At 40.5% G+C, this 26891-nt stretch overlaps 1 protein-coding gene across 4 annotated transcripts in view; it reads left to right on the top strand.

Moving 5' to 3' along the window:
- Window positions 1-865: 865 nt before the first annotated feature.
- Window positions 866-26891, top strand: part of LOC141783090 (palmitoyltransferase ZDHHC14-like) — a 52962-nt gene continuing 26936 nt past the window's right edge. The window contains exons 1-3 of one of the 4 annotated variants that reach the window (XM_074660062.1): window positions 866-1443; window positions 2108-2409; window positions 18998-19158. In XM_074660062.1, the coding sequence (XP_074516163.1) occupies window positions 2168-2409; window positions 18998-19158 (403 nt within the window). In that variant the 5' untranslated portion in view covers window positions 866-1443; window positions 2108-2167. Of the gene's footprint in view, window positions 1444-1527; window positions 1552-1580; window positions 1849-2107; window positions 2410-18997; window positions 19159-26891 lie in introns of those variants that run through there. The other 3 variants (XM_074660065.1, XM_074660064.1, XM_074660063.1) reach the window with 3 other exon arrangements.

Here is a 26891-nt window from a genome sequence, read left to right as displayed (position 1 = left end):
TCTGATGTACTCTGCTCCTCTGCCTGCCTGCTTGCCTTCACTCACACACTGCGCGCATTCTCGCTATTTCGCTCCACTCTCACGTGCATGCGCGCACACTCCACACTGCAGGAGAGTTTGTAGCTCTGAGAATATCTAGTAAATGTACAGTGGACATTTGTGCAGAAATAAATGCTGCAGCTCCTCCAGACCAACAGAGGTTTCCCGTGTCTTGTGAAGTGACGGAGCTCCGCAGCGAGGAACATTATCGTCTCCGACCAAAACTCTGGTGTCTCCCCTGTTCCCTCTGGCCGCGGTCGGGAGGCTCGTTCATGTCTATGTAGAGCAAGCAAGCACGAGCCCAACGCTGACTTTCGTTGACAGGTGTTGCTGTTAACAAGCATTTCTGATTCTTACAAACAGTCCCTTTAAAATAAATAATTTTAAAAAGACAGGAGTAAATGGTGAATTTGTTGGTGTGTTAGTGAGTATTTACTCTACCAGGGCAGTGTATTGGAATCGACTCAAAATAAATGACAGTACCCACATTCATGGTAATAAAGAAAAAAAGATTAAAGAAAAGATTAAAGATTTAACCTGGCTCAATGATGTGGCTCAAAAAAAATTTAAATGATGAATTCTAGGGCTGTCATTCGGCACCTTTATAAAGGCTCTGTGGATGTATCATTTGTAAAAATAAAAATGTGATCAATAAGACCCTTTAACTTTAAGTGCCACCCCAGTGTCCCCCCTGGACACACCTGGACCCGCCCCTGCTAGTAGGGACCCCCTCCCCTCCTAACAGACCCCTGGAGGTCCCTGGACCACGCTTTGGGAACCCCCTTTTACAGCCCGTCCTCCTCTTTGCACCTCCTCAGTAGTGACTTCAGCCTGGGTGGAGGGGGAGGAGCAGGCTGCTCTCCTCCTCCCTCTGCTCTGCTCCCATGTTGATGTTTGTTGTTTGCGAGGGTGGCAGCAGCACTGTGTATCTGCATGTGTGAGTGTGGAGGGGGAGAGAGAGGGACACAATGTGAGAGGAGAGGGCTGTCGACTGACCTGCCTCCTCCACGCTTCTTCTTCTTCTTCTTGGGGGGAATGCTGCAACTTTGGTGAAGGTTTCTGCTGATTATTCTTCGGACATTATGGCTGTAAAAAGGTCCTGCTCGGCTCGCGTTGTGCGCAAAGACTCGTAGTGTCTGAGCTGAGCGACCAGTCAGCCAGGATGCTGGAGCTGGAGCTCGTCTAAAGAAGGACCCCTTTTCTCTGGATATCCCCTTTTTTTTAAACGAACTTCTTCACCCGGCGATTTGCCCATTACAAACTATATTTTGTACCCCTTAAACTTTTAAAAATGGTGTTCTTCGCCTTGTCGTCGGCTCGTAACAAACCCGGGTAACCAAGAGGACTAGTAGCTACGTGACAACACCCCAGCACGACGACGACGACGACCAGTACTATCCAACGGTAAGGCAGCCGTTCCAACCGTCGTTTCACAGCCGTTTCAACAGTCAGGCAGCCGTTTCAAACGGTCGCTTCACAGCCGTTTCAACGGTCGCTTCAACAGCCGTTGATGTGTGTTAGCCATGTGGTGGTGGTCTGTAATGTTGTATGTTTGACAGCACGAAGAGCACATTAAACACCTTAAATTAGAGCCTCCTCCTGAGTGTAAAGAAGAGTATAAAGAGCTAAGTCAAAGTAGTTAATGTGGAGTGAAAGTGAGCTAGCCTTTAATTGTAAAGTTGGTGCTAAACAACCAACTTAACCATCATTTCCATCAACTTGCTAGCCGTGTTAGCCTTTAGCATCACTTTAAACATCGAGTAACCAGGTTGTAGTTGCTAACAATGGCGCTATCAACGTTATGCTACGGTATGTGAAGTTATTTACCACGTTAGGTAACGTTAGAGTAGCTAAACTTGCTGTGTACTGACTTAATGTGTAGCTTTGCCCACTTCACTGGAGGCTACGTGTGTCTTTAAAGATGTAGTCTTGAGTGTTAGCTATATTAATAACAGGAAGTGTGTGTTTGTACTTTTCACCAACTTTTCTTTCCCACCCACATTCATATGAAAAGTTGTGATGTTAGCCTGTAAACTGAGCTGGTTTTATTCTCTCTTCTCTCCCACAGAGGCAACATCTGCCCCGGGATTTACTCAAACTCAGCTGTGGCGCATTGAATCAGCACTTGATGCATCTCGGGGTGTCTGAGTCCATGAGAGAGTGCGAGTACAGCCAGATAAGCACTCGCAGCTCCACACCAATGGAGACCCCCTACAAGAAAAGGACCCCAAAGAGGAGGAAGTGGGAGTCCTTCCCAGGTCGGAATAAGTTTTACTGCAATGGGAGGATTATGATGGCCAAGCAGACTGGGGTGTTCTACCTCACCCTGATACTCATCTTAGTGACTTGTGGACTTTTCTTCACCTTTGAGTAAGTATTGTTCAGTCTCTTTGTGTGCTCCCCATCTGCTATTTATTTACATGTGCACATTGTGGATTAGGGATTTTTCATTTTCATGGGCTCAGCTGTCTGAGAAAAAAGTTTAGATATAGGTCAGTTATGTCACTGCACATCACTCTGGAGTGGGTGTGTTTTACTGTGATCTCCTCAGGGCTCAGGGAGATGTCAGGACAAACTGGTTGGGAGATTACGCACAGACTTCTCTGTTTTAAGATATAATACCATTTTGGCCAAAATGATAATCACGATTATTTTGATCAATATTGCGATTAAATCACAATGTTGTGCGACATTCCTCCCTAATGTACAAATATTTATGTCAAAGTAAGACTGGTACTTATTCACAGTGCATCTCCTAGAAGCAAAATAAAATTGTACCAAAACTTTTTACCCCAAATGAACTCAACAGAGCACTGCGTTCACGTTTATATTGTGCTACATTCCTGCTAATTAAAGGGACTGTTTGTAAGATTCAGAAATGCTTGTCAACAGCGACACCTGTGGCCGTTAAGTCAACGAAAGTCAGCGTCGGGCTTGTGCTCGCTCTAAATAGACATGAACGAGCATCGCTCAAAACAGTGAGGCGACACACGTCAGCTAAAACCACAATATCACTCTATATTTCACCTGCTTGGCAGTAATGTTAGCTGACCAGACGGAGGTCTCTCCATGAATCACTGCTGATCCTAGTGTTGGCTTTTCCTGCTTCAGTCTCCCGACCGTGGTTGGAAGGAGACACCGGCACCCGGTCGGAGACGATAACGTTTCTCGCTGCGAAGCCCCGTCACTTCACAAGACACGGAAACCTCTGTTGGACTGGAGGAGCTGCAGCAGTTATTTCTGCACAAAGAGACTCCGGCCCTGGAGACTTAAGCTACGGTCTCCCCCACGTCCTCCGACCGCGGCCAACACTGTTTTGCAAGACGGGCTTCACTAGATATAACTATGAGGTTTTGGTGCTTCCGTGTAGTTTGTGTTGGAGTCTTGTCTGAACAGCGTAGCCACACGCAAGCGCGCATGGGACACCGACCCGGGTGATTTATACGTGTAAGAGGTTACAAACAGTCCCTTTAAGATATAATACAATTTTGGCCAAAATGATAATCTCGATTATTTTGATCAATATTGAGATTACGATTAAATCACAATGTTGTGCGACATTCCTTGCCTAATGTACAAATCTTTACATCAAAGTAAGACTGGTCCTTATTCACAGTGCATCTCCTAGAAGCAAAATAAAATTGTACCAAAACTTTTTACCCCAAAATGAACTCAACAGAGCACTGCGTTCACGTTTATATTGTGCTACATTCCTGCTAATTAACAAATCTTTGCATCAAAATAAGACTCAAAATAAGGTTTTTCTTCACCTGAATTTAGAGCATTTTAATTTTGCCCGTCTAATCTCTGTTATTACTCCTCTACTCTGGATCTGGAACATCTGGATCGCTGGCTGGCTGTTAGTTAAGGAAGCGCTTGATTTGATATGTCTCCCGGGTGATAGTGTGGGTTTTCTCTGGGTTCTCCGGTTTCCTCCCACAGTCGAAAGACATGCAGGTTAGGTTAATTGTTGACTCTTAAGTTGCCCGTAGGTGTGAATGTGAGCCTGAATGGTTGTCTGTCTCTATGTGTCAGCCCTGTGATAGTCTGGCGACCTGTTCAGGGTGTACCCTGCCTTCGCCCAATGTCAGCTGGGATTGGCTCCAGCCCTCCGCAACCCTGAATGAGATAAGCGCAGATAATGGATGGATGGATGGATGATTTGATATGCAGGAGAGTTTTTATATGAGAAACTCAACTCAACTCGAACATCAATATCACAGTCGATCATCTTCATTTAATTGTGGGAACTCAACTGGCGATTATTATTAGATTAATTTTGCAGCCCTATAATATACTAATATATAAAGTATCTTTATTAAAGGCAGTGTGTCTTGCTAGGGGCTGTTGCTGATGGAAACTACTCTGTGGTGTGGATTTCCTCTTAATTTGCTCATGGTTTACTTGCCCTTGCATGATGCATGCCTCTCATAAAAGGGGCAGGCAGCCTTCTGTTACATATTTACCATTGTTGTTTTGGCATGCTGGCCTTGAAGTTATTAGAGAGCACCCTCCAGCTACAGGGCTCGTATTCAAACCACTGTTGGCAAACATTAACTTAACCAAAGTGGGACTTTATGTATATTTTGCATTATATGATCTTTATACTGACAACATGATGACTTAATAGAGGGTTACCTTACACTTTTTGTTTCTCATCTGTTTCAAATCAGTCACCTATGACTTATGGAGTAGACTACACTGTGTTAGTCCGCTTATGTGTACCACTTGCACTCCTTTAATCACAGCAACACTATCCCCAAAGGAGCCCTCTGTCTTTCCTCCACTGGTGGAAACAACCTGTAATCAACAGACATAATGTACTTGTCCTCACTGTCTCATCTCATCCAACCCTTCACCTTCACCTCATCCTGGATGTCCTAGATTGGCCCACTGTGACTGAAGTGCATGATACAGCATGTAGACACGGACGCTGACCTGAGCGCTGTATCCCAAGAGAGAGAGAGAGAGAGAGTGCATTGTCTCTCTCCTCATTAGACCCGAGTAATCACTCTGTCATCTATCATCTTAGAAACCCCATCTATACTAGATAAGAATCCTGCTCCATCATGAGATTTGTAGCTCAATCGGACAGTCTTTATCAGGCTAAAGTGCTGCACAGCCTAAGAAAGCTTAATAGGCAAAATATGTGCAGTGGTTGATGGCTGCTGTTCAGTATCTGGACTGTAAAGATAGCCCCCGCTTAATGATCTAGGAGTAAATCAAAAGACAGTGAATAATATGCACACAAGCACTATTACAAACAAAATTGTGACTTAATGTGATGTTTGTGTGCAAAACATTGTCCTCATGATTTAGAACATTTTAAAATGACTTACTATGATGTAATTTTATTTCAGAGATATGTTAGGAATTGCTTAAACAATTATTCGTTTAATCAATCCATTCAGAAAAATTGACTGAAAAATAATCATAATTTGGGCTGCAAGTAACGATTGTTTTCATTGTCGATGAATCTGTCATTTATTTTCTCGATTAATCGATTGTTTGGCCTATTAAATGCAGAAAAGGGTGAAAAATGTCGATCAGTGTTTCCCTAAGCCCTAGATGACGTCCTCAATTGTCTTGTTTTGTACACAACTCAAAGATATTCAGTTTACTGTCATAGAGGAGCAAAGAAACCAGAAAATATTCACATTTAAGAAGCTGGAATCAGAGAATTTAGACTTTTTTTTTTTCTTAAAAAATGACTCAAACTGATTAATCAATTATCAAATAGTTGGCGATTAATTTAATAGTTGACAACTTATTGTTTAATTGCAGCTCTAATTATAATTTTGATAATTGGTTAATCGTTTTACTTATAAAACAAAAAAATTCTTCGGTTTCAGCTTCTCCAATGTGAAGATGTGCTGCTTATTTCTGTAAATTAGTAAATTGAATATCTTTTGGACTGTTTGTCTGACTAAACAAGATCTTTAAAGATGTCACGTTGGGATCTTTCTTGTATATCCTTTTCCAAACCACTGCCAGTTTTCGTTTTTGTATGCCCCGCGTGTGATATCCTTCACAGACACAAGGCTACCCATCTATCAGCAGTGACCTCTGGACCACTTCATCTTTCAATGCATTGTCACCTCAGCAGAGATACAGACATAACCCATGACCAAAGGGCAGACTGCTAGACAGAGGGCATCGCAGGATAGAACCTCCAACCCTCTTTACTATGGAACAGTTGATAACAATATTGAAATGGGAGGTACTGAAGTGTCTATTTAAACCTGGATGTTCCCCAGCGCCCTCATGGAGGATGCCAGATGCTTCCTAATGATACCTCTCCCCCCTCAGATAGCTTCATTTCCTATGTTGTGGTCAGTCAATGGAGCTGGGCCCAGTGTACTGTCCTCTGTTTGTTGTGACTACAGGGGACATTTTCAGGAACACCATGCAACCACAACGCCACTTTTCAGTTTAGCACTGTCCTCCCTGTTCAGCTGTTCATGCCCCAAGGCCGACCGAGTCCTCCTGGTTTTCCTCTCTCTCACTGTCTCCCCACCCACCCTACTACTCCCATCAGCTGAAAGGAGACATTTATCGGACAGGGCGATAGTCAGCAGACCTGCACATTGGCTTCTGTTGTCATTAACCGTAATGCGTTTCGATTAGATGTGTTTTTCTAACCCCACTCGCTAGTTGTCAGCATATTGAAGAACAGCTCCTCATTTGGTTTGTAAAGGCTTCTTCTGTCTCTGTGTCTTAATATGGTATATTCAATTTGGCTGTGGTATGATGACACCTGGTCCAACTCTGTTTAAAGATGGTGTTCTGATTCGTGGAGTCCAGAAGGAGTCAACAGATGGCGAGTGTTTAGGGATGGAGACATGCACATTTACCAGAGGTCTTTCTACATCTCCATATTTCCTTCAGCTTGTTTTCTTTGTCTGTCTGAGGGGTGCTCAGCCATGCACAATAAACTCTGTTAGTGACCGGCAGACTTTGGTCTGTTTATTATTCTGATGCCGGCTCCCCCCAGACAGACGTCCATGTGTGCTGTTGTTGCACATGTTGCCTTCTCTCCCTTATGCCTCGTAAAAGTTCACTCACGCAGATGTTTGAAGTGGTGTTCTGTTGTGCTGTCTTGTTTGATGTAAAAATTGATCTCAAGAACCACAGTTTTGGGCAGAGAGAGAAGGCCTAGCACTTTGGATTCAGTCGTATTTGAAGTGGACAAAACCATAAGATGTAATGCGCTAGTCATCAGAACTAGGCTGTGACACTAAGCAGTGAATAGCGGCTACATGGGTGTTGATTATTGAAGGACCCTTTTTCTCGTGCTGAAATGAAATGAGATATAATATAGTTCATTCACTCTTATTCACCCATTCACACACTGATGGCAGCGAGATTGAGTTAGGTGCTGGCCTGACCATTGGTCGCAATTTGTGGTTCAATGTCTTGCCCAAGAACACTTAGATATATGGACAAGAGGAGCTGGGGATCAAGCCACCAACCCTATTGTTAGTGGACAACCTGCTACTTGTTTCATTGATAGTCGATCAACAGGAAATTAATTACTATAATGATATCTTTTTTGTTAAGCAGAGAATCCACACAGCCTCTAAAATGTTTTGCTTAAATTAAGATCTAATCTAATTTCCATACATTTGGGATAACTGGTCCCTGTGTACTGTAAGTAACCATGGACTGTTGACTGACTGTTTCATTACAACAGGAAGTGTACTGTAAAGGGTAATTGTTACCTTGATGACAAGTTGGATGTTCAAGTTCAGCCAAACTGCGCTTGTGGCCTGCAGCTCTTTATCTGGTAAAAGAGGAATCTTAACCTTTCTTGCAGTATCATTTCTTGCAAAACTGAACTGAAACATTTTTATCTTAGTGTCTGATGGTTATTTTGGGGTGGGGGGGGGTTCTTTGACTGAATGCTCAGGAACCAGTCATATTTACCTACCAAAATAAAACCTCAGCTCTAAAACAATTGGAGATAATGTTTGCGCTTGTCAAGTTCTTTAAACAATCAGCTTTTTTTCTGTTTGCTGGAAGTTTTTAAATATACTGCAGTTTATTGCAGCAGTTGCATCAAACGTTTTGAAATGCCACTGCACAGTCAGCCATTCTTGGCCAGAATAATTACAAAGAAAGCGGATGTATGGGATGCTGTCTAGCCCACTTTTTGGCTGTTGGGAAAGATTGATTGGCAGAAATCCTGGTTTGAATAAGAAAAATGTGACCGACTTTGGCAGGTGCTTTACTACAGTGATCCTGTCATGAATGCCATCACATGGTTTCAGCTTATAAAGACGACAGACGGGTTCCTACTTGCGAACTTACATTGACTTAACATGGAAATTGAGCAATCCACTTGAAATGTAGACAGTGTTTCCAGTGTTTTGATGACTATGTAGTTGTTTTACAAGTGAAGCCTCTGTAATGATGGGGTGTAGTTAGGTTCTTGCTCTCTGGTTACACCCACTTTGCACCTGCCTAATCCCAATCTGCATTTGTATTAATTATGATTTTGACAGGATAGAGAGAAAGGTTGTGTGAATGTGTGCCCCGTTTCATAAACCTCTTTTTAAGTATGCGATTAGATCCACTAAAAGCTCAGCAGTTTTTGAAAGAATGATTAAACTTTCACAGTAAAGGATGGGTATGAAGAAAGCATAATAGCAGCTGGATTTGTTTCACTATGGAGTATGGTGAAACAAATACTGTAGACTGTACATTAATAAAGACTAAGGGTCTTATGCACAAGAGTATTTGTTCTGGGTTAATTATTGTCATGTAGATAATCCCACAAGATGCTGTCTATAGTCGAGGTAGCTCAGATGCTTTGTTGAAAAGAAACCTGTTCAGATATTGTAATGGCACAAATCCCCATTTAAGCTGTCATAGTCATGTTTGTCCACAGGTTTAATAAAGTGGCCTCTTAAGAGCACTCCAAATGAACAAGTAGGCAGAGGTCAAGTTCCTTAGAAGTGGTCTTCGGTCATCTCTTGTAAATAGAAAGAAAACCCAATGACCCCATGTAAGAAAAACATATTTTATGAATACCCCAGGCATTGTATTTCTTGTGCTTCACTCAGTGAATACAATAGCTCTCAAAACCTCTCAAAAAGCATGCCATCTTTGGGCAAATTGAATGCAATGAAATCAGTGAAATGGTGACTCTTTCTTTGTTGTACAATGTTAGTTCTGCACTGTGCTCTACAAGAATAGTAAATGTGTTTGCTGCTTTTTGAGTGTCATAAGTCAAACTGTTGCGAAAGAGTCTTTGTCCACATAATTTGAACAGTCACACCCATGGTAGACATGGTTTCCCGAGACAAGAAAAGCATTCCTCTCAAGCCAAGCTATCAAATAAGAATTTAGAGTAGTGTGCCATTCCAGATTTAGTCTCCCTGGCTTACACTTAACTGAATAAAAGAAATAAACATGTTCACACGCAAGCATGACATAAGGGCATAAAATGCTGGGTGGACATGCCGTACTTGACTGTTTAATCTTGTATAAATATCAGCTAGCTAGATCTAGGTCATTTTAAAAGTGAATGTGACTTTAATTCCTCGCAGGACTTTCTGTCAGAGACTTTATTGCCGCTGTCTGTTTTGTTGTAGGATCAAGAGGCAGATCTGTCACCTTGGCTCATTGAAACCAGGAATCATGCCCAGCTGTTTTTTTTTTTTGTAGTGCGATTCCTCTCCCCGACTAGCTCCGAGCCCTCAATCGACCCCGCACCCTCTGTTTGTCACACAGCTTTCCTGCTCTACCACATCCACTCCCCATGCCAGGAGTAATTGAGTGCATGGCACATGTTGGAAGGTTATGCTAACGGATTTGGAAAGTTCTCAATTTTGCATACTTGATCACCGCAGTCCTCTGAGGCTGCGCACTAGGGACATCTGTCCAAAAGGTGGCAGGAAATCATGATTCCATTGAGTAGTCTGGGCAAAAATGTAACCGTTTGCAAAAGCGTGTCATGTTCAGTTGTTTCATTGACAAATGACTTGGCCTACAGCTAGAAGGAGGTTCATGTCCTGCCCTTGCCTGCCATCAAAAGCAATCAAAATGTAATAAAAGGCAAAGCTGACAAAGCCTTGTATCCATGTAGCCCAGATGAGTAATGAGACTTGAGAGCAAAAGGCCACAAAGCCAAGTGCTTCAAATGCATTTTTAACACGACGTTAAGCACATTTTAAACACATTCACGTATTTGGTACTGCATCACTGTTGAGTAATATTAGATGTCTTCTCAAGCAAGCACTGAGGAGAATTGCAGGCCCAGATGCTGTGCATGTTGTAGGATGGATGATCTACGTTTGACAGACCTTTTTCTGCAGATCCCAGGATATTGATTGCCTTCGAAGCTGTATGGCTGAAGGAAGAAGGCAAACGGGGGTGCAGTTTATCCCAGGTGACACTGAGAGGACAGCCAGTGAACAGTGCTGTGAGCTTCACATGGTTACATCAAGCGGAGATGAAAGTCCCTCAAGCTTAACTTCTCCAGCTGAGTTTTAAAAAACTGGTTGGCATCATAAGAGGATTTAGTGGGAAATGTGATAACTGTAATCTGTATTGGATTATTGTTGAGATTAGTGCACCCTTTGGGAAGCAAATGAGTAGGGAAACCTCGGGAGACCCTATTGAGGCTGAAAGATTACCTTTGGTATACTGTGGAAATAATGTCCCACACAGAGGACATTTGCTGAAAAGGAACTGTACTTCTAGAATTTAGCAGGGTGGTAGTACTAGCAGCTTTTATGTTCAGTTCATTTCATATTCTCCTCCTTTTCCTATTGGAGAACTGTAATGATTCCTGCTCAGAGTGAAGCTTAATGTTTAAGAGTTGGCCATGGCAGAGAGGAAGGCAACCTGAGTCTAAGTTAGCATCTCTAAACTGTCTGTGACCCTTGACCTTTGGGTTTACTAAAATAGCAAAGTGTTGTGTTTGTCTGGAGAGAGTTAAGCTCCTATGTAATGATTTTATTGGATTATGCATGGATTGAACTTGTTTTAAGTTTAAGTTGGTTTACCTTTTTCTACTTTTAAAACATTAGATATGTTGCTGTTTTAAATTGGCTATTGGGTTTAGTCTTTGTCTCTCTATTTGGTAGATTTGGTCAAAGTTTACTTGACATGTAAATGTGAAGGCAAATCATAGGAATTGGCCTCCTTATTGTAAGAACATTTGACAGTTGACAGGTCTTCAAAGCATTATTCATACACAGCTGACAGCTGTCACATTGCAGGAAACAATGGATTACGTAGTCTTCAGTAATCTTCGTCACTTCTAAGAACGGAAGTTAGTCTTGGAGAGAGGAACTCAAGGAACCAGACGCACTAAAAAGTCAAGGTACTCTAAAAGTTAAAGCTAGAGTAAGGCAATTTATTTTAAAAGCATTTTTTTTTTTTTTACATTTGTTGAAATTCTCTTTACATCCCGACAGTAATCTATAAATTAAATGCTCTGACAAAAAAGAAAAAAAAAATCTGGTATCTGTGGCTTCCACATGCCTATAATAAGCCTTTCCTATTATTTCATTCGGTCTGCATGAGATGATTGGATGGCCACTAGGGCTGCACGATATATCATTTCAGCATCGACAATGCGATGATGTTCGCATGTGTAATACTTCCATTGCAGGACGTGCAATGTCTCTTAATTTTGCTCTCAAAGTACACCAGATTGATGGGGATATTCTCTCATATTTTTAATTGCTACATTTCTTTGTATGTAATAATATACCTCTAAAATGAGGTAATTTATTCACTAATGAAAGTCATTTTGCATTGAAATATCCTTCGATTACCCAGCAGAAGACAATTCAAAGTAGCTGTACATCTAGGTGACAAGATGGAGACTATGTCAACCTTTGTCCCTCAAATGCTTTAATTTGGCCATGGGATTCAAACCAAAACCAGTAATTTATTACATAATCTGACCTGCTAACTTTTCTGTGCATCATGCTCATGTGTGTGTTCGTACCAAGTGCTTCTGGCTCCAATAGCGTCATCCTCCAGTGGAGTGAAACAATGAAGCAATGAGCCTCTCTTATTTAAATACAAAGCAAACATTAGGTTTTGCTTAGGTCAGCATAATGTGTCCTGCTGTCTATTGCTGTCTGAATGCTTGTAACCATCCTCTGATTAAAGTCCATTAGTCATTGTGCATTATGCTACTCTTTGCTCTACAGTGACATGTCTTAATATCTCTTGCCGATGCGTTAGCCATATATCATTATGGGGTTTGCCCTAGGAATTAGCTATCACAGTTTTATTGCGCTGCCTTCAGGAGTCAATAAATCACACCGTCCTTGACAGTCACTTTTATAAATGTGCACCTTTTGGTGAGTAATTATCAAGCTATCAAAGAGCAGTCATCTCAGACCATGGCTTTACAGTCGATGTCCTTACACTTGACTTGCTCCAAACCAGCTATCATAGACGCAGCTTCAGCTTTGATTGACTAACAAGGCTATTTTTGTTGGCCTGTTGCTCCAGGGATTTCAATGATCTGGAAAGAGTTTTGACAATCACTCCAAGATGAGTTTATTTTTGGTATTTTCCATTCTAAATGTTTGGTTAACTTTATCCCACGGTAACCAATGGTAGAGCTGCCTGCCTAGAGTTCTCTGTAATCTGTACATTGGCTGCTTAGGGTACCGTGTGTTAGTGTGAAGAGCCTAGATTTCTGTTTTGTTGCTTTATTGAGTATAGACCCTAGTCTCTACAGTCATCCATAGCTTATATTTACAACTTTAGGCCAGATGAGCTGGGTTGACTCCTACTTATGTTTGCTATATAAACAAAGAACGTATATATTGCTAAGAGATGAAAGTCAATTGTTCATTCTATTGCAATGTCAGCGCTTTGGACTGAAAGCGACTACCGGACGCCAGTAAAACATCCGCCTACAAAGTGCCGTAAAAAAGTAAAACTAAATTATTTCTATTCTATTGTCATAATTTTGATGTCTCTACCGAAATGGCATGTGTTGAACAATACAAATATTATAAATATGCATACTATTATAACTATTTACTTACTTACTTATTTATTTATTAAGATGTACAATAGACCACAGACCATGGATGTATAAGAGGTTGTGTCCTGTGCTTTTGCCCTGCGTGTTAGTAAATAGCCTACAACTACATTAAATTCTGTTTATGTTGTGCTACTAGCACTACTAGCTACTGGGCGAAAGCTGTTGTTTGGGAACAGAGACGTTAATACATCCACCACGGAACAGGCTTACAGTATACAGCCCATGGGTGTATTATAAGATAATAAAAGTGATTTATTATAGCCACTATATCCATTATTACAGCTAGCAGGAAGTTGGCAGAACTGGATATGTCATATGAGCATGCAGAGAAGTGCAGTCTCGTGTGTCTGATGCACATTCATTATGCCGAGGAAAATAACTCTGGATTTCAGCTAATAGTTAATCATACAACTTTTAGGATAATTTAAATGAGGGCTATTTAGGTGTTCGTACTGGGAAGTTGATTCCTTTTTGGCGTTTTCAGTCCAAAATGGCAGAAGCACTACCGCAGCGCCATCTAATGGCTATGTCAAAAAAGCACCGGAGTTTCACCTCTTTGCTTCTATACTCTTTGATACAAGTGTGTTTAGGCTTGATACATGTGTTGAGGGTAGAGTACGTCCAATCCCATGTCCCGGCCTACGTAGTTACTGTCCTAAAGATGGAAAACTAAGAAATGTACAACTATGCCAAGACCAATAGAACATATAAAGACATCCCTCACCTTATTCCTGACCTCAGATTACTTCTGTCGTCAGCACCCAATGACAATGTCATGCTTGGCACATTTTCTGGATCAAATCCAACAATAATTCAGTCTCCCTCCTTGTCAACCAGATTGTTTGTTGAAACATTTAGAAGGATTGTGATGAATGTCATCATGCTGTCTCTATCTTGTTGAATGTCTTTGTTTCTTTTTTTTCTTCCTTGGAGGCACCAAGCTCACTCATGTGGCTGTTTCCAGGGTAACCACATTCCCTTTCGAAATTTACCATGTCTGATATTGGATACTGTTCCATCTCCATGGCAACAAAGCCCCTAAAGTCCCAGTTAAATATAAGATTTGGTATAAAAAGGAAAAATGAAGATGTGACTTTGTCAATGTCCACTTCCTTATCAATATCCACTCTTCTCCTTAAAAGAAAAGAGGGTTGCTGAAATTGCTCGTTGTCTTCACCGCTCATGTTCAGTGGCTGATAAAATTGATTCCCGGGACATTGTCTTCAGGCGGATCTTAAAGTAGGCGAGATGTTGCCTACCTGCAGCTCGTCCACGTATGTCTATTGATCCATGTTTATAGAAGAGGTAGGCTTCATGTCGCATCTATTCTCCCTCCCTAATGGCTTCAGTGTTTAATCTCTGTCCATTTCTACCGACCTGTCACTTTCTATCACACATGACTGCCTTTTCATTATGTTCCTGATGTCCGACACATTGAGACACAGCTGAGGATGGAGGCAGTGGTTTGTGCTGCTCTCTCAGCCATCTCCATCACCACTTGCCAGATGACAAGTTTTGAAATATGTTTTTTTTTTTCATGTGTTATTCATACAATTCAGTGGATTTGTAGCTCTAAACGACCTTTGCATATATTTGGCATATCAGCGGGGGATTACTTCAAAACCATTCAAATCATGGCTTCGGTTTAATTGTTACAGATGTAGCACACTCACTCAAGTTCTGCCAAGCTTTTTACAACTACAGTGATTTCCCATTAGCACCTCTAATTGGTGAATTCATTAATGTGATGTGTAACCAGTCAGACAAAATAGAGGACAGATTGAATGGGTACAGATGAATAGATGCTGGGTAATGACATCAGACTTTGAAATTTTCTGCTTTTCTCGGGCAGATGCAGACGGACAGCGCCAAGCTTCGGACTATACTAGGGGTGGGAATCACCAGAGGCCCCACGATACGATATCATAATACTTAAATCATAATACAGTCTTATTGCGTTTTTAAACATTTCGCGATATGCTGAGTATTGCGATAAGATTTATTGCGATTTATTACCTTTTTTTCAACTTTAAATTATGCAGTTTGTCAACATCTATTTTATCTAATAAGATACAGTTTTCACTCTGCTGTTCATCTCAGAGTTTTCATTCACATATCTTGAGGTTTGAGGTTATGATTCACATATTCCTTTAGGTTTTTATCTTCACTCTAGCTTTAAGACTGAGCCTGCTACAACCTCTGAAACACAGAATAGCAGCTGGTTGTCCGTCGGATTGTTAAAAGGTTAATAAATTATGTAATAAAAGATTGATACTTGACATCCGTGTATTGATTGAATATTGCCACGCAAAATACTGCGATACTATGCTGTATCAATTTTTTTTCCCTCCCCCCTAAACTTTGCCCTTCCAGTGTTAATCTGCAGACTTGTACACAGTGATTGTTTCATTGTGTTGTTTTTATTGTCACTTGTTCTTAAATGTTTACACATGTGGTTCTGCTGTTTTTTTTATAAAAGCTCCACCAAAGTTTCCTTGATTTTCCTTTTTTTTTTTTGTCATCATTACTTATTTAAAATGTTTCATGAATTTGTAAAGTGAATCTGGCTACTCTGCTGTCAGCTCTTTATAATTTATTTGAATAAATACAACAATAAAAAAAGTAATAATTCTTAGTATTGACATAGAAAAACAAACATGCTTGTGCTATAGATGTTGATTGGTTAATGTCCCGAGATTTTCCTGGTGTAGATCCAGATATTTTTTGCCTGCAGGAACTTTGCACAAATAAAAAAAAATCATCACAATCATGACATCAAAATACATTTAAAGAGGGGGGAATCCTACAAACTTTAATGTGGATATTATTGTTTAACTAATAGCCAACAGCATTGTGGGTTGTGTTTGCTATGTGATGATGCATTTTTCATGCACTTAACCCTCCAGACAGGAAACAAAGAACTGAGTTCTTTCCCTGCATGACTGGAGTAGTCATCTCCTTCCAGCATTTCTTAAGGAATTGTCCTCTCAGCGCTGCCTAAATGTTCAGAAATCTGCTGGCATTCTCTTGTCATTTGTTTTCTTTCTGGTAGAACTGGTCTTTCTGAAAACATACGTTTTGTTCTTTCTCAGGCTGTAGAGCAAGAAGATACAATTTGCTCAGTCGTTTTGTTTTCACCAACTCTTCGTCTCAGTATATCTCAGTTGTGACCGTTGCTCTTTGCAATACAGAGAGAGTAGCCAAAGTTAATTGCAAGCCTATTATGAGGAGATAATTGTGCGATGTGATGCACACTTCTGTTGTCTAGTTTTTAATATTGTGGTCGAGTGCGTGAATCAAGGTGGAGGGAAATGCCTTCTGTTAACAAGCAGTATTGAACACATCTGTTGAAGATCCCTAAAGCCTAATAGTTTCTCGTTTTTGTAATCTACATTTCCAAAACATTACTGTTGCAATAGTGACATGCAAATGTAATAATATGAGATAATATAGACTAATTAGGCACTTACTATATAAAACAATGACAGCCACATTTGGAAGATCATAAGCAGAATGATGGTCTGTACAGTAGCACTGCCTCAGCTAGAGATGGGAATATGCCCTGTATTAAATTACAATCTCAGGACACAGTGCTGGATGATGTGTCTCCATCCATCCAGCTCTGAAGACTGAGGCTGGGGAAGAGTCACAAGTCACTGAGGGCTATAAAATGGACGCCCTGTTAGCAAGTGTCTAACACGAGTTGTGTATATTGTACATTGACACAGTCAGTGTCCAGTACAATGATCTTGGGAACCTCCAGGCGAGTTTTTAAACTGGAGATATGTTTGTGCCGCTCACTGTTGTCCTGCCTGCAGACTACTGCTGATGTCCCAGACAACACAGTGTTTTTTTGCTTAGTTCAGTCTCACTCCAGATGTAAAGAAGCAGCAGGACTGGCCGGTGTCCACTCAGATGGGCTAATGGCACTAGTTGTACACAGTGTGTCTGTCACTGTCACAGCTTAAACATTCTTCAAAACAGCAGAAGTATTGTATGTGTCTTGAGTTTTTATTTTAATAAAAAATAGTGAACTGGCTTATTTAGCTTACAAGGATGGTATACTGTACTGTATCTCAGCACCTGAGAATATGACATAATGCCAGCCACTTGTGTTTATAAAATAAGAAACGTGCACATTTTCAAAAGTGCACTAATACATTCGTAAGCCTCTGTGTTCTTTGCTTGGTTCTCATATTTTGGCTGACCTTTTCGCCTGCCTGAAGGGCAGCCATCTCAAGCAGTTCAGGTGAACGCGGGGAACGTGTGCATATGCTAGAACCCCAATTAGCAGACATCAGCAAATCCAGGTCCTTTTTTTTCTTTTTTTTTTACAACCTCCTCATCCGTTATCATTGATGGAACCCAACATGGCAAGCCTAAATATAGTTTGGCTTGGTTTATCAGAATAACAGCTGTTGGCATAGACCAGCGGATGTAACTACCCCCCCAAGGTGTTCCCATCTGAAGGCTGGTTAGATAGTGGGATAGTGATATGATGTCTATCAGCAACCTATCATACATATTACTTGAAACTCATACTGCCTTGATACATTTAAAGAGGGTCTGCACAGTGTGCCATTTTGGTAAAAAATGATAAAAGCTTTAGTGCAGCATTCCTGTAACATTAGTTATGAAATGTGGTTGAATATAACAGGGTAACCACAATGGTTGACCCCTTGTCGCTTTATTATAGCTATCAGTGTCGCTTTAAGCATCCTCAGTTCATTTATGATCTGTAGTCATCGTTTCTCTGCATCGACTTTTAAATGGCACTCAATCATGTAGTGCAGTCTAATGCACTTAGTGAATGGCGGTAATATCTATCCACCAACCAGCTCCATCTTTTCCTCCATCATTCAATGTAATTCAGCCTCCTCGCAAAACAAATGGTGCTTTTCCTGCAAGAGTCAATAACTAATCACCTATACCTGCACTAAAAGGAGACACTTTGGGGATGGTCCAATGTAAAGTATTCATTTTTATTTTCTTTACATTTGCTCTAAAGTCTATTCTAATGAAAGTCACTTGACAAAAGTATTTAATACAGATGTATTTTCAGAAAAAAGAATCAGTACTTAAAGATTGTGTTGAATATTAGCTCCAGCCACATGCTAGATTTGCTTTACTCACCAGCCAAAAAAACAATGGTAACCTATTGAGTGTTAAAACTTGGAATTCGCCAGTCACAGTGACAGTTGGACAACAAAGTTAATATCTAACCCTATCATCATTAACCCAACCTGTTTTGCATGTGTCACTTTATTTCAATAGATGAGTAGATAAACAAGAGCCTTTTTGTAAACACTGAACCTTGGCTCAACTCGCAGTCCTATTTTGCATTCCTCAACAGCATCCCTGAAAACAGATGGTTACCGCATGTTCATTTAGTTTCCCTTGTGTGGAATGGCACCTCTTTTGAGACCCCAAACTCAATCCAACGGACCAGAGACTTACAAATGAAATGGGATGCGGCAGCCTGTGCCTCACCTCTGTGGGACTAAATGTGATTACAGTAATAACCACCTGCGCCGTACGATGTTTAATGGGATTATGCTAAATTGTCTCAATAGAACAGATTACAACGCAGGGGACTGACCCTCATGTGTGTGCCCATCTGTATATCCACTTACTGTCAAGTCACACGTATTAAAACTCCCTAAACTTCATGGCTTGTTTCTACTACAAGTAGTTCAGTGTTTTGCACAGGCTTGCAGTGTACAAATATTTATGCTAAGAAGAGCAGGTTTTATTTGAGCAGACAGACACATGCCCCTCGGGACATCAGCCGATGTTTGTCCAGTAATCCTCAAGACTCTGGCTATTTGAACTTTCAGGTTTTTACGACTTAGCTAAGCATTACTGTTCAGAAAGAACCCTGTGTCTCTTGTCTGCTATTTGCTTATTTCTCTTTATCTCTTCCTGTCCTACCAGTTGTCCGTTCCTGGCGCTGCAGTTGACCCCAGTCATCCCAGTCATAGGAGGTGTGCTGTTTATGTTTGTATTGGGGACCCTCCTGAGAACCAGCTTCAGCGACCCAGGGGTGCTGCCCAGGGCTACGCCAGATGAAGCAGCTGACCTGGAGAGGCAAATAGGTAAGACTCTAATTTAGTTATTTTAGATATGAAAAATGGCATGAAAACTCTTTATTGAGGTTTTATTTCTTTGCCTCTGCGTTTTTGTGCTTCTCCTGACTTCTCTTCTCACTATTTCTGTATTCTCTCAGCGCCCCTCTTTATTCTTTTACCCACTATTATCAGTTATTGTATTTTGTATCTCCAGGCTCTTCCTCCCTGTCTGAGCCCATGGTTACCTTTTATCTTAGATACTGTATTTGTCTTTGAGTAGGCCTCTCTGCATGGTACTGATCCACGGGAGCTACTGTGTGCCTTTACAACCTCCTTTAAAGAGTGCCAGATTATCTTGCTGATGTGTCTGGAGTTTGTCTGTGTAGGCAAAGAATTGAGGATCAAGCTTTCACTGACTTTACTGGCACTCTGCGTTTAGGCTGAGGTGAAGTATTGGTGCTGCTTCGAACCAAATAGCTTTTGATCTGTTTATTTCGCTCCACCTCCTCCAAGAGTCCCCGTCTGATGTACGACCTGACTCGTAAATTTCATCTGAATCTAATTTGTGATGTGAAAGGTAAAACTGTTGGTGCATTAGGAACCATTTGATCCGGTGTAACTGAATTACCAGCATCACAGCACTGACGGTAGCTCACCACGAGTCAGAAACAGCTGAGGCAACAGTTTGTGATGTGGATGCAGTCGGTTCATGAGATTCATAGTTGCCTCTCTGTTTACAATTCATTACATCATACAGTATATAGAGGAATCAGTAATTAATTTTAAATTAAATGCATTAATGCAAGAAACCCAGTATCTGGATGCAGCCCCTGTTCGGATGTAGCTGTTTTATTACCAGTGCGATTTCTAGTAGTAGTACCACTAGTAACTAGTAAAAAATTGAGAATGAGAAGTTGTCAAATGGCCACTGAAGGCTTCTTTCTCTACAATTTTCATTATATTTGAGATATCTCAAGGATATAGGGATGCAAACAACTCTCTTTTCGGCGAATGCTGCTTTTTTTCACGTCAGTTTGGGTGGCAGTAACGTGACGATTGCTCAGTAAGCATTAAAAAGTCCACTGAAAGCGCTGCATTTCCATATACGCCATGTTTATGGGCGTAATGAATGAAAAAATTAATTAATTATCTTTATTTACTTTGCGCTTTTAGAAGTTTTAGATGTGATTTGAGTTAAGTGATTCACATGTTTTTGTTGTTTTAGTTATTTTTGGCACATGTTTATTTTATAAATTAATTTAAATCCAATACATAGGCTAGATAAAACATGGGATGAAAAACGTGTTCCCCCTTAAAATAACCTTCTTTATTTTCGCCGAATAAGAGTGCATTCATGTTTCTAGTAAAACAATACACAAACCATCATTGCGGCATCTCTTGATAAACCTTACTGTGAAGATGTCAATAAATAAATAAATATTAAATAAGATCTAATGATTCTTAATTACAAAAGTTCTGATCAGTCAGGAATAGTTGTGGTTTTAAATATTAAGAGCTATTTACAGACTGTGTGGGCTAAAATGCACAAGAAGCTTTATTCTCCTTCACAAAAATCACTACATGTTTGTAATCAGGCAGGCAAACTCATTAAAATATGCAATAATTAAGATCAATGTACAGTATATGATGGAATAGTGGCATTAAAATGTGTCAGAGGAACCAAATTTTGGGCTTTTAAAGCCAAAACCTTATCTCCAGGGGAGCATTCCCCCGGACCCCCGTTGCTGGCTGCTGTTTCCCACTGGGTGGCTAATCTATATCCTTTAGAATTTCCAATTTATTCAAGCATATAGCCTAAGTCACATGGGTATATGACACGGGCACATTTTTCCCCGACTTTCGCTAGCAGTCTCTTTTTTTTTTTACCATTCACGTGTTTCCATCCCTGGGTAATGGACATGTGTTGCCTTCAATATCAGAGTTATTGGTGAAGTATTACACATTTGTTTTGTTTTTTATTTCAATTAGAGCTATTGAAGTAGTGCTTTTTAATTTCATTTATCAAAGAAAATGTTGGGAAAGACAATAAAAAAGCAATGAAAAATAATTTACCTGTTCAGAATTTGTATGAGGCCACTACATAAATGCAACCATCAGCAATGATAGAAGTTGTGCGATACTTTGGTCAGAGTGTAGTCCGCTACATGAGGCCTCTTTCAGAGGAGGTGAGGAGATACTCAAGGGCACTTCAGACTTTACACTGGAAATAATGTCATTTTAGTAAGTTGCGGGACTGAATTGCCAGTCAGTCTGCTGCCCTGTAGCTAAATGGATTATCACCACTTGACTCAAAGGTTTAACTTTTTAAACCCTCTTTCTAAAACCCCCTTCAAAGTTTTGGTCCTTTTTTTATTTGGAATGTGAAGCTTCTATTTGCCAGCGATGGTTCTTTTCCGTGCTTCGGGCCACTGGGGCCTCATTAAACAAACTCTGGACTGGCTTAATTAATCTCATTAGGAGACTTAAAAGCTTTTGGAGGGAAGCTAAAGTACAGAGAGCTTGGAGCAGCGGGCTGAAACAGCGCTGTGCAAAAGTACCATGCCATGCTATATTGGCAAGCATTTTTTTCAGAGGATAAACAAATTAAAGGCTGAAAATATGAACAATGTTGACCTAAATACCGCACTCTGTCCCCCCCCTTTCTACCATCATTTCATCCCAATTGGCTTTTGTGCTGTGTGCATTTCCAAGCGTAGCAATTGGAATTGCAATTGTTTCTAAGCTGGAATCTCTTGTTCGCAGACAAAGGATTGTTGTTATGTTGTTGTTGGTTGCCTGTAGCTGAATCGGTGTCTTTACAGGTGGTGAAATGATAGAACAGATAAGGCTTTTCCTAAAGGAAAATTCTGTTGTTGTTTTACAACATTGTTCCAATTTTTGTAGCTTCTGCTGTCATAACCCAGTCGGTTAACGTAACATTTTTCTCACCAGCTTAATTGCTGAGATATGTGTTTGCAGACACAGCTTTACAATGGAGTCCAAGGCATCACTAACACATGCATTCAGACAGATGTTAAACAAGTCCAAGAAAAGGTTTAGAGATGGATGTTTAGATTAATGAGGTTAAGCTTGTTTCAATTGTATAATAGCTTGTAGTTGCGATGCCCGTAGGTATCTGTAGTCTTTCCCAGAAAGATCCACATCCAATCCCATGGCTGCTAGTAGAGTAATAGACTGCTTTAGTGTTGGTGCCATTATGGGTCCCATTATCTTCCGTTTGAGAGAGCCTGGCTTGTAATAGCATGAGCATTTTATACACTCACAAACATAAATACTTCAGGTGGCTTGTATGCTTCAGCTAGGAATGTTAGATTTAAGCTACTGGTAAAGGTCGCTGTGTTTTCCCACAGCTAATAAAAAGTTAGAAACACAATTTATTCATAGAGTTGCTTATTGCACTCTTGTTCTTTCTTCCTGTTTTCTCTTTATTTCTGTCTGTCTTTATAGTGTAGTGTCTTTACTTACACCCGTTGCTCTGTCTTTCTATTAAAAACACTTTCTTTAGTCCAGACCTGTGCAGTGCAGCGCTGTTTGGTTCTAGCCGTGGCGTGGCAGCTTGTCATGCAAGACATTAGTAGCACATCTGTTAGCTCTTAACCTCATCATCCAAGCCCATCTCAAGCCCAACCAGCCTCACAATGTCCTCTAGGAGAAAACACATATGCCTCTCTTTCTATGTCTCCCTTCTTCACTCTTTTTTATCACTTGTGTTTTCTCTTTGCCAGTTTGTCTTGAAGCAGTGATGAAAATGCATTTTGGTATTGCAGAATAGTTTATACTATACTAATATTTTAAGTTATTTATTCATTTTGTGTACGTGTGTTTGTACATGCTTGCTCTCATGGTAACACTTTCACATGTCAGTGCATAATGTAATGGCTCTTTACCACTTAAGGCTTTGTTTCCCATATGCTCGGTTACAGCTTTTGTGATTTACAATTTGATGTACAGCACTTTGCTCACTTCATTTACATAACTGTCACACATTTATCTCCAATAAAAAAATTCCATACAAACTCTTGATCAGTTAGAGGGTATAACCAACATTTATTGAGTGTTGCAAATGACAAACTGCCTATTTATTACACTCTCAATTATATTTTACATCCATCTTGTGCGTATGTATTCTATGTATGCATGTAGCTGTTTTAATTAAAACAAAAATCCTACTTCAGCCTCCAATAGCCCAAGAAGTTTTGTAGCTCACCAGCAGCCTCATGAATAGATGATGATGTTTTCAAGTCAAAGTGCTACATGGCTCAAGTTCGACACCGCTCCTATTGATCTGTTGACTAAACAATAAAAGCATAATATCTGTACACTATGAGACATCAATGTCTCTCTCTGTACTTTAGGAGGGATAGCTGATAGTTAGGCCTCCGCTGTCCTCATTGTGAGCAGATATCGCTGCAGTCTGCCAAATGTCTGTGAAAAGGCGGTAAGAGTGGGTGGTCTGAAGTATAGCCTACCCCAAACAAAATCAAAGATGGCATGTTTGCATCATGAAACTTAATACTGTATGTGTCATCCTCATTCTCAGGGGCGAATTCATAAAGGGAATGTGCGGCTTTTGCGGCCGCTAAACCTGCACAAATAAGACAAAAAGAAACAGTGTAAAGTGCCCCTTTCTCACTAGACAAAAACCCACTAACACCCACTAACATCTGGCTTTTGCCTTCAGTGGGAAAGGTCACAATAATCATTCATTTCTGGGCCAATTGACACTGCAGTAGTCACAGGTATTTATTGGCTCTAGCTCCGATCAGCAGTGATGGAAAAATGACACCCGGATGGACACTAATTTTTGCCCTTTTTCCAGTGCGATGCTATGTAACTGCCCTGCCAAGCAAATAGCGTCGTGGTGCTCCTGTGCTATTTTCACATATTTTAATTAGGTGATATGCATATATTTGGCACAAAATTGTCCCCTTTCTATGCAATTGGGCCTCATTGCAAAAACAGTCCAATTCACAAAGATCAGCGCTAATAGCCACACGCAGTTACAGTGAAATTATTACAACTTAAGATAGTTGGTGGTAATTGAAGCACATTTCATGATCATGGCGAAGTCGTCATCGTCATGCTGCGCTGAAACTCATTTATTTTGGGATGCAGTGACAGGATGCAATGACATTTTTGTCATGAAAATAAATGAATAAAAGCTCCCCCTACATGTCATTTATGGAAATCTATGAGGGAAAAAATAAGAATAAAATGAAGGAAAAATAAGGTTATTATATAAACAAATAAACAAATTATTGCTTCCCTCTCTTTCCAAAAAGAAGGGCAAATTGTTTTTTTCTCTGTAATAACATTAGTGCAATATCTTTTGTGAATCGGACCATGAGACGGGCTAGATAGCGGGTACAAGTGATGTGCAATTCATGGTTCTATCAGCAGCAGCAATCCATTCTTTTCTGAATTCGCCCCTCAGTATCTTGTCACTCTACAGTGTACCTATAAAGGGCTGGGGGAAAGAGTGTGGGGCCAGGAAAGGTAGCCCAGCTTGTTGTTTATCTCTGCTTGAGATGGAGACGAGCTGATTTCTCTTCAGTGTGCCGCGTTTGATGTCTATGCATGTCTGCCTGCCTGCCCAATATGTCAGGACTAGACAGGCTGGCATCAGTTCAGCTACCACATGCCAAATCCAAAAGACTCTGTGAAGCATTAATCAGAGTGAGAGATGGTCATAGCTGTCCGTTTCCTTCCTTCCACCTAATATGGTCCATGCTAGCTGGTGAATGTCAGGGCAGCCACGCTGTCTTTCCAAAGCTGCCAGGCAGACTCAGGGCCAGCAGAGGAAATAGATTTTGGAAGGCTTAAGCTGCCGGAGGAAGGATGGGCACATCAGTAGAGGCTGCAATGACATTTAGGCTTTTCATGACTGAAGGAGCAGTCAATATGGGTGTTTGAAGGTGGGGACTTAAGTGCTCTGAAGTGCATTATTTTTTTTTAAATATCTTTTTCCTTTTTTTATATATATGTATCTATGGGTATATCTGAAGAGAAGCTCATGTATGCTAAGTTAGGCCAAGAATATCCATGTAGTATGTGTGGGATGAAATTTTGCCTTGGGGCTAGGAGTGCAACCCACCGCTTTGTTCTTGTGCTTTGTGGTTGGCACCCCACCAGCGTTGGTAGTGAACCCTGACTTTATCCACTCAAGTGTATATTGTCATAACAAACTGAAAATTGAGCAAGTGTGCTGCTTGTACAAAGCTTGAGCCTCGCTGAGAGGACAAATGCCAGACACTTTGCTGAGTGATGTGATGATACTCTGTAAATGTTTGGCATTAAATATCCTCGTGGAAGTGTAATGACCGCTATTGGAATCATTATATAATGCTGATATTGGGAATTTAGATGTGATTTTTCAAACTTAGTTCAGCCTTCTTGCACTCTGTCACCATCATTTAGCCTCTTTTGATTTTTCATTTCATATATATTTCATAGACGATGGCGGACTGACAAACCGACAAACAACAGATGCATTGTGGAGGTACCAGGGTTGTGCACTTATCAGACTTGTCTGATGACAAGAACTACATTCTGGGTAATGGACACTCATGTTTTGAAGTTAGTTTTTCAAGAGTTACCCAGACGCAATGAAGTGAGCTGAAAATCATATTTTCATATTGTAGTTTTGGACTTCTTGTTTGGTATTTCCGTAACTAACACAAATTAGATAATTTCACTGCTACAAGAAATAAACTTCTCTTGAATCCAAAAAATGAAAGAGTGACCCAGGCAATGGACTCATCTAAATTTTCAGTTACAAGTTACAAACCAAACATATTAGGTTTTAACCAGGGGTTGGCTAATCAATAGAGGTCGACCGAATTCTTAAAGGACGATATAATAACAATAGTTTGGAGCAGGAAAAATCTGTTAGCCGATTAATTAATTAGGCCGCCTAGTCGGCTACTTTTGCATACGCTGTTTTTAATAAATCAGTTTTTTGTCACTCTGAATTTAATAATTCATGTGATTTGGTAGATAACGTCATTGGAAAATGTTCTGTTTATATTCAATGGGCAACGTACTGTTCTGTTCTCAAGGACGGGCCAGGATTACTTCTGTTGTGCATCTCATACATTGTTAAATGCCACTCTTACAAACCATTAATGTCCCGGGGTAAGGAGGATACTTAAGTGTGCAATGTAATTTCATGAATGGATGGTTACGTGCCTGGATTATTTGGAAGAGAGAACGCCAAATTTGTACAGTAAGCAAGTTAAAGTAACAGTGAATGATATCTTTTCCTCCCTGGAGAAGAGCTGATAGTGTTATATATTCGAAAGATACGTTTTTTCTCCCCCCGTGGAAATGATGATGTAAAATCCCCGCGTGACTGGTTGCGGCTGTGCAGCCATCAGCCACTATCAGAGCCCAGTTCCGCCAATAACGATAGTTTGTAAAACGTACTAGCGTCGCAGATTAATCGCCCAAACTGATTTATCGGTCTACATCTACTGATCACATAAGATTTTTCTTTCTTTTTGTGATCAAATTTTCTTACTTTGTTTTACGGCAAAGCAATTCATTAAACCCACTTAATTCTCTAACTTGCACCCTGTTTTAATTACTTTGTGTTTATCATTTTTATTTGTTGTGAAATGTTTTGTTGGGGCTGCTTTTTTCAGTGTCCTTGCCAGAAACTTAATGCAGATGCCAAACTCAAATACACAGCCCATCACCAGAGAGAAAAACCCGCTCAAGCCATTGTAGCTTATCACATT

This window comes from Sebastes fasciatus, chromosome 15 (genome assembly GCF_043250625.1).
Source record: "Sebastes fasciatus isolate fSebFas1 chromosome 15, fSebFas1.pri, whole genome shotgun sequence".
Classification (NCBI taxonomy): domain Eukaryota; kingdom Metazoa; phylum Chordata; class Actinopteri; order Perciformes; family Sebastidae; genus Sebastes; species Sebastes fasciatus.
Note: the sequence above shows the minus strand (reverse complement) of the source record. Positions and strands in the feature narration are given on the sequence as shown.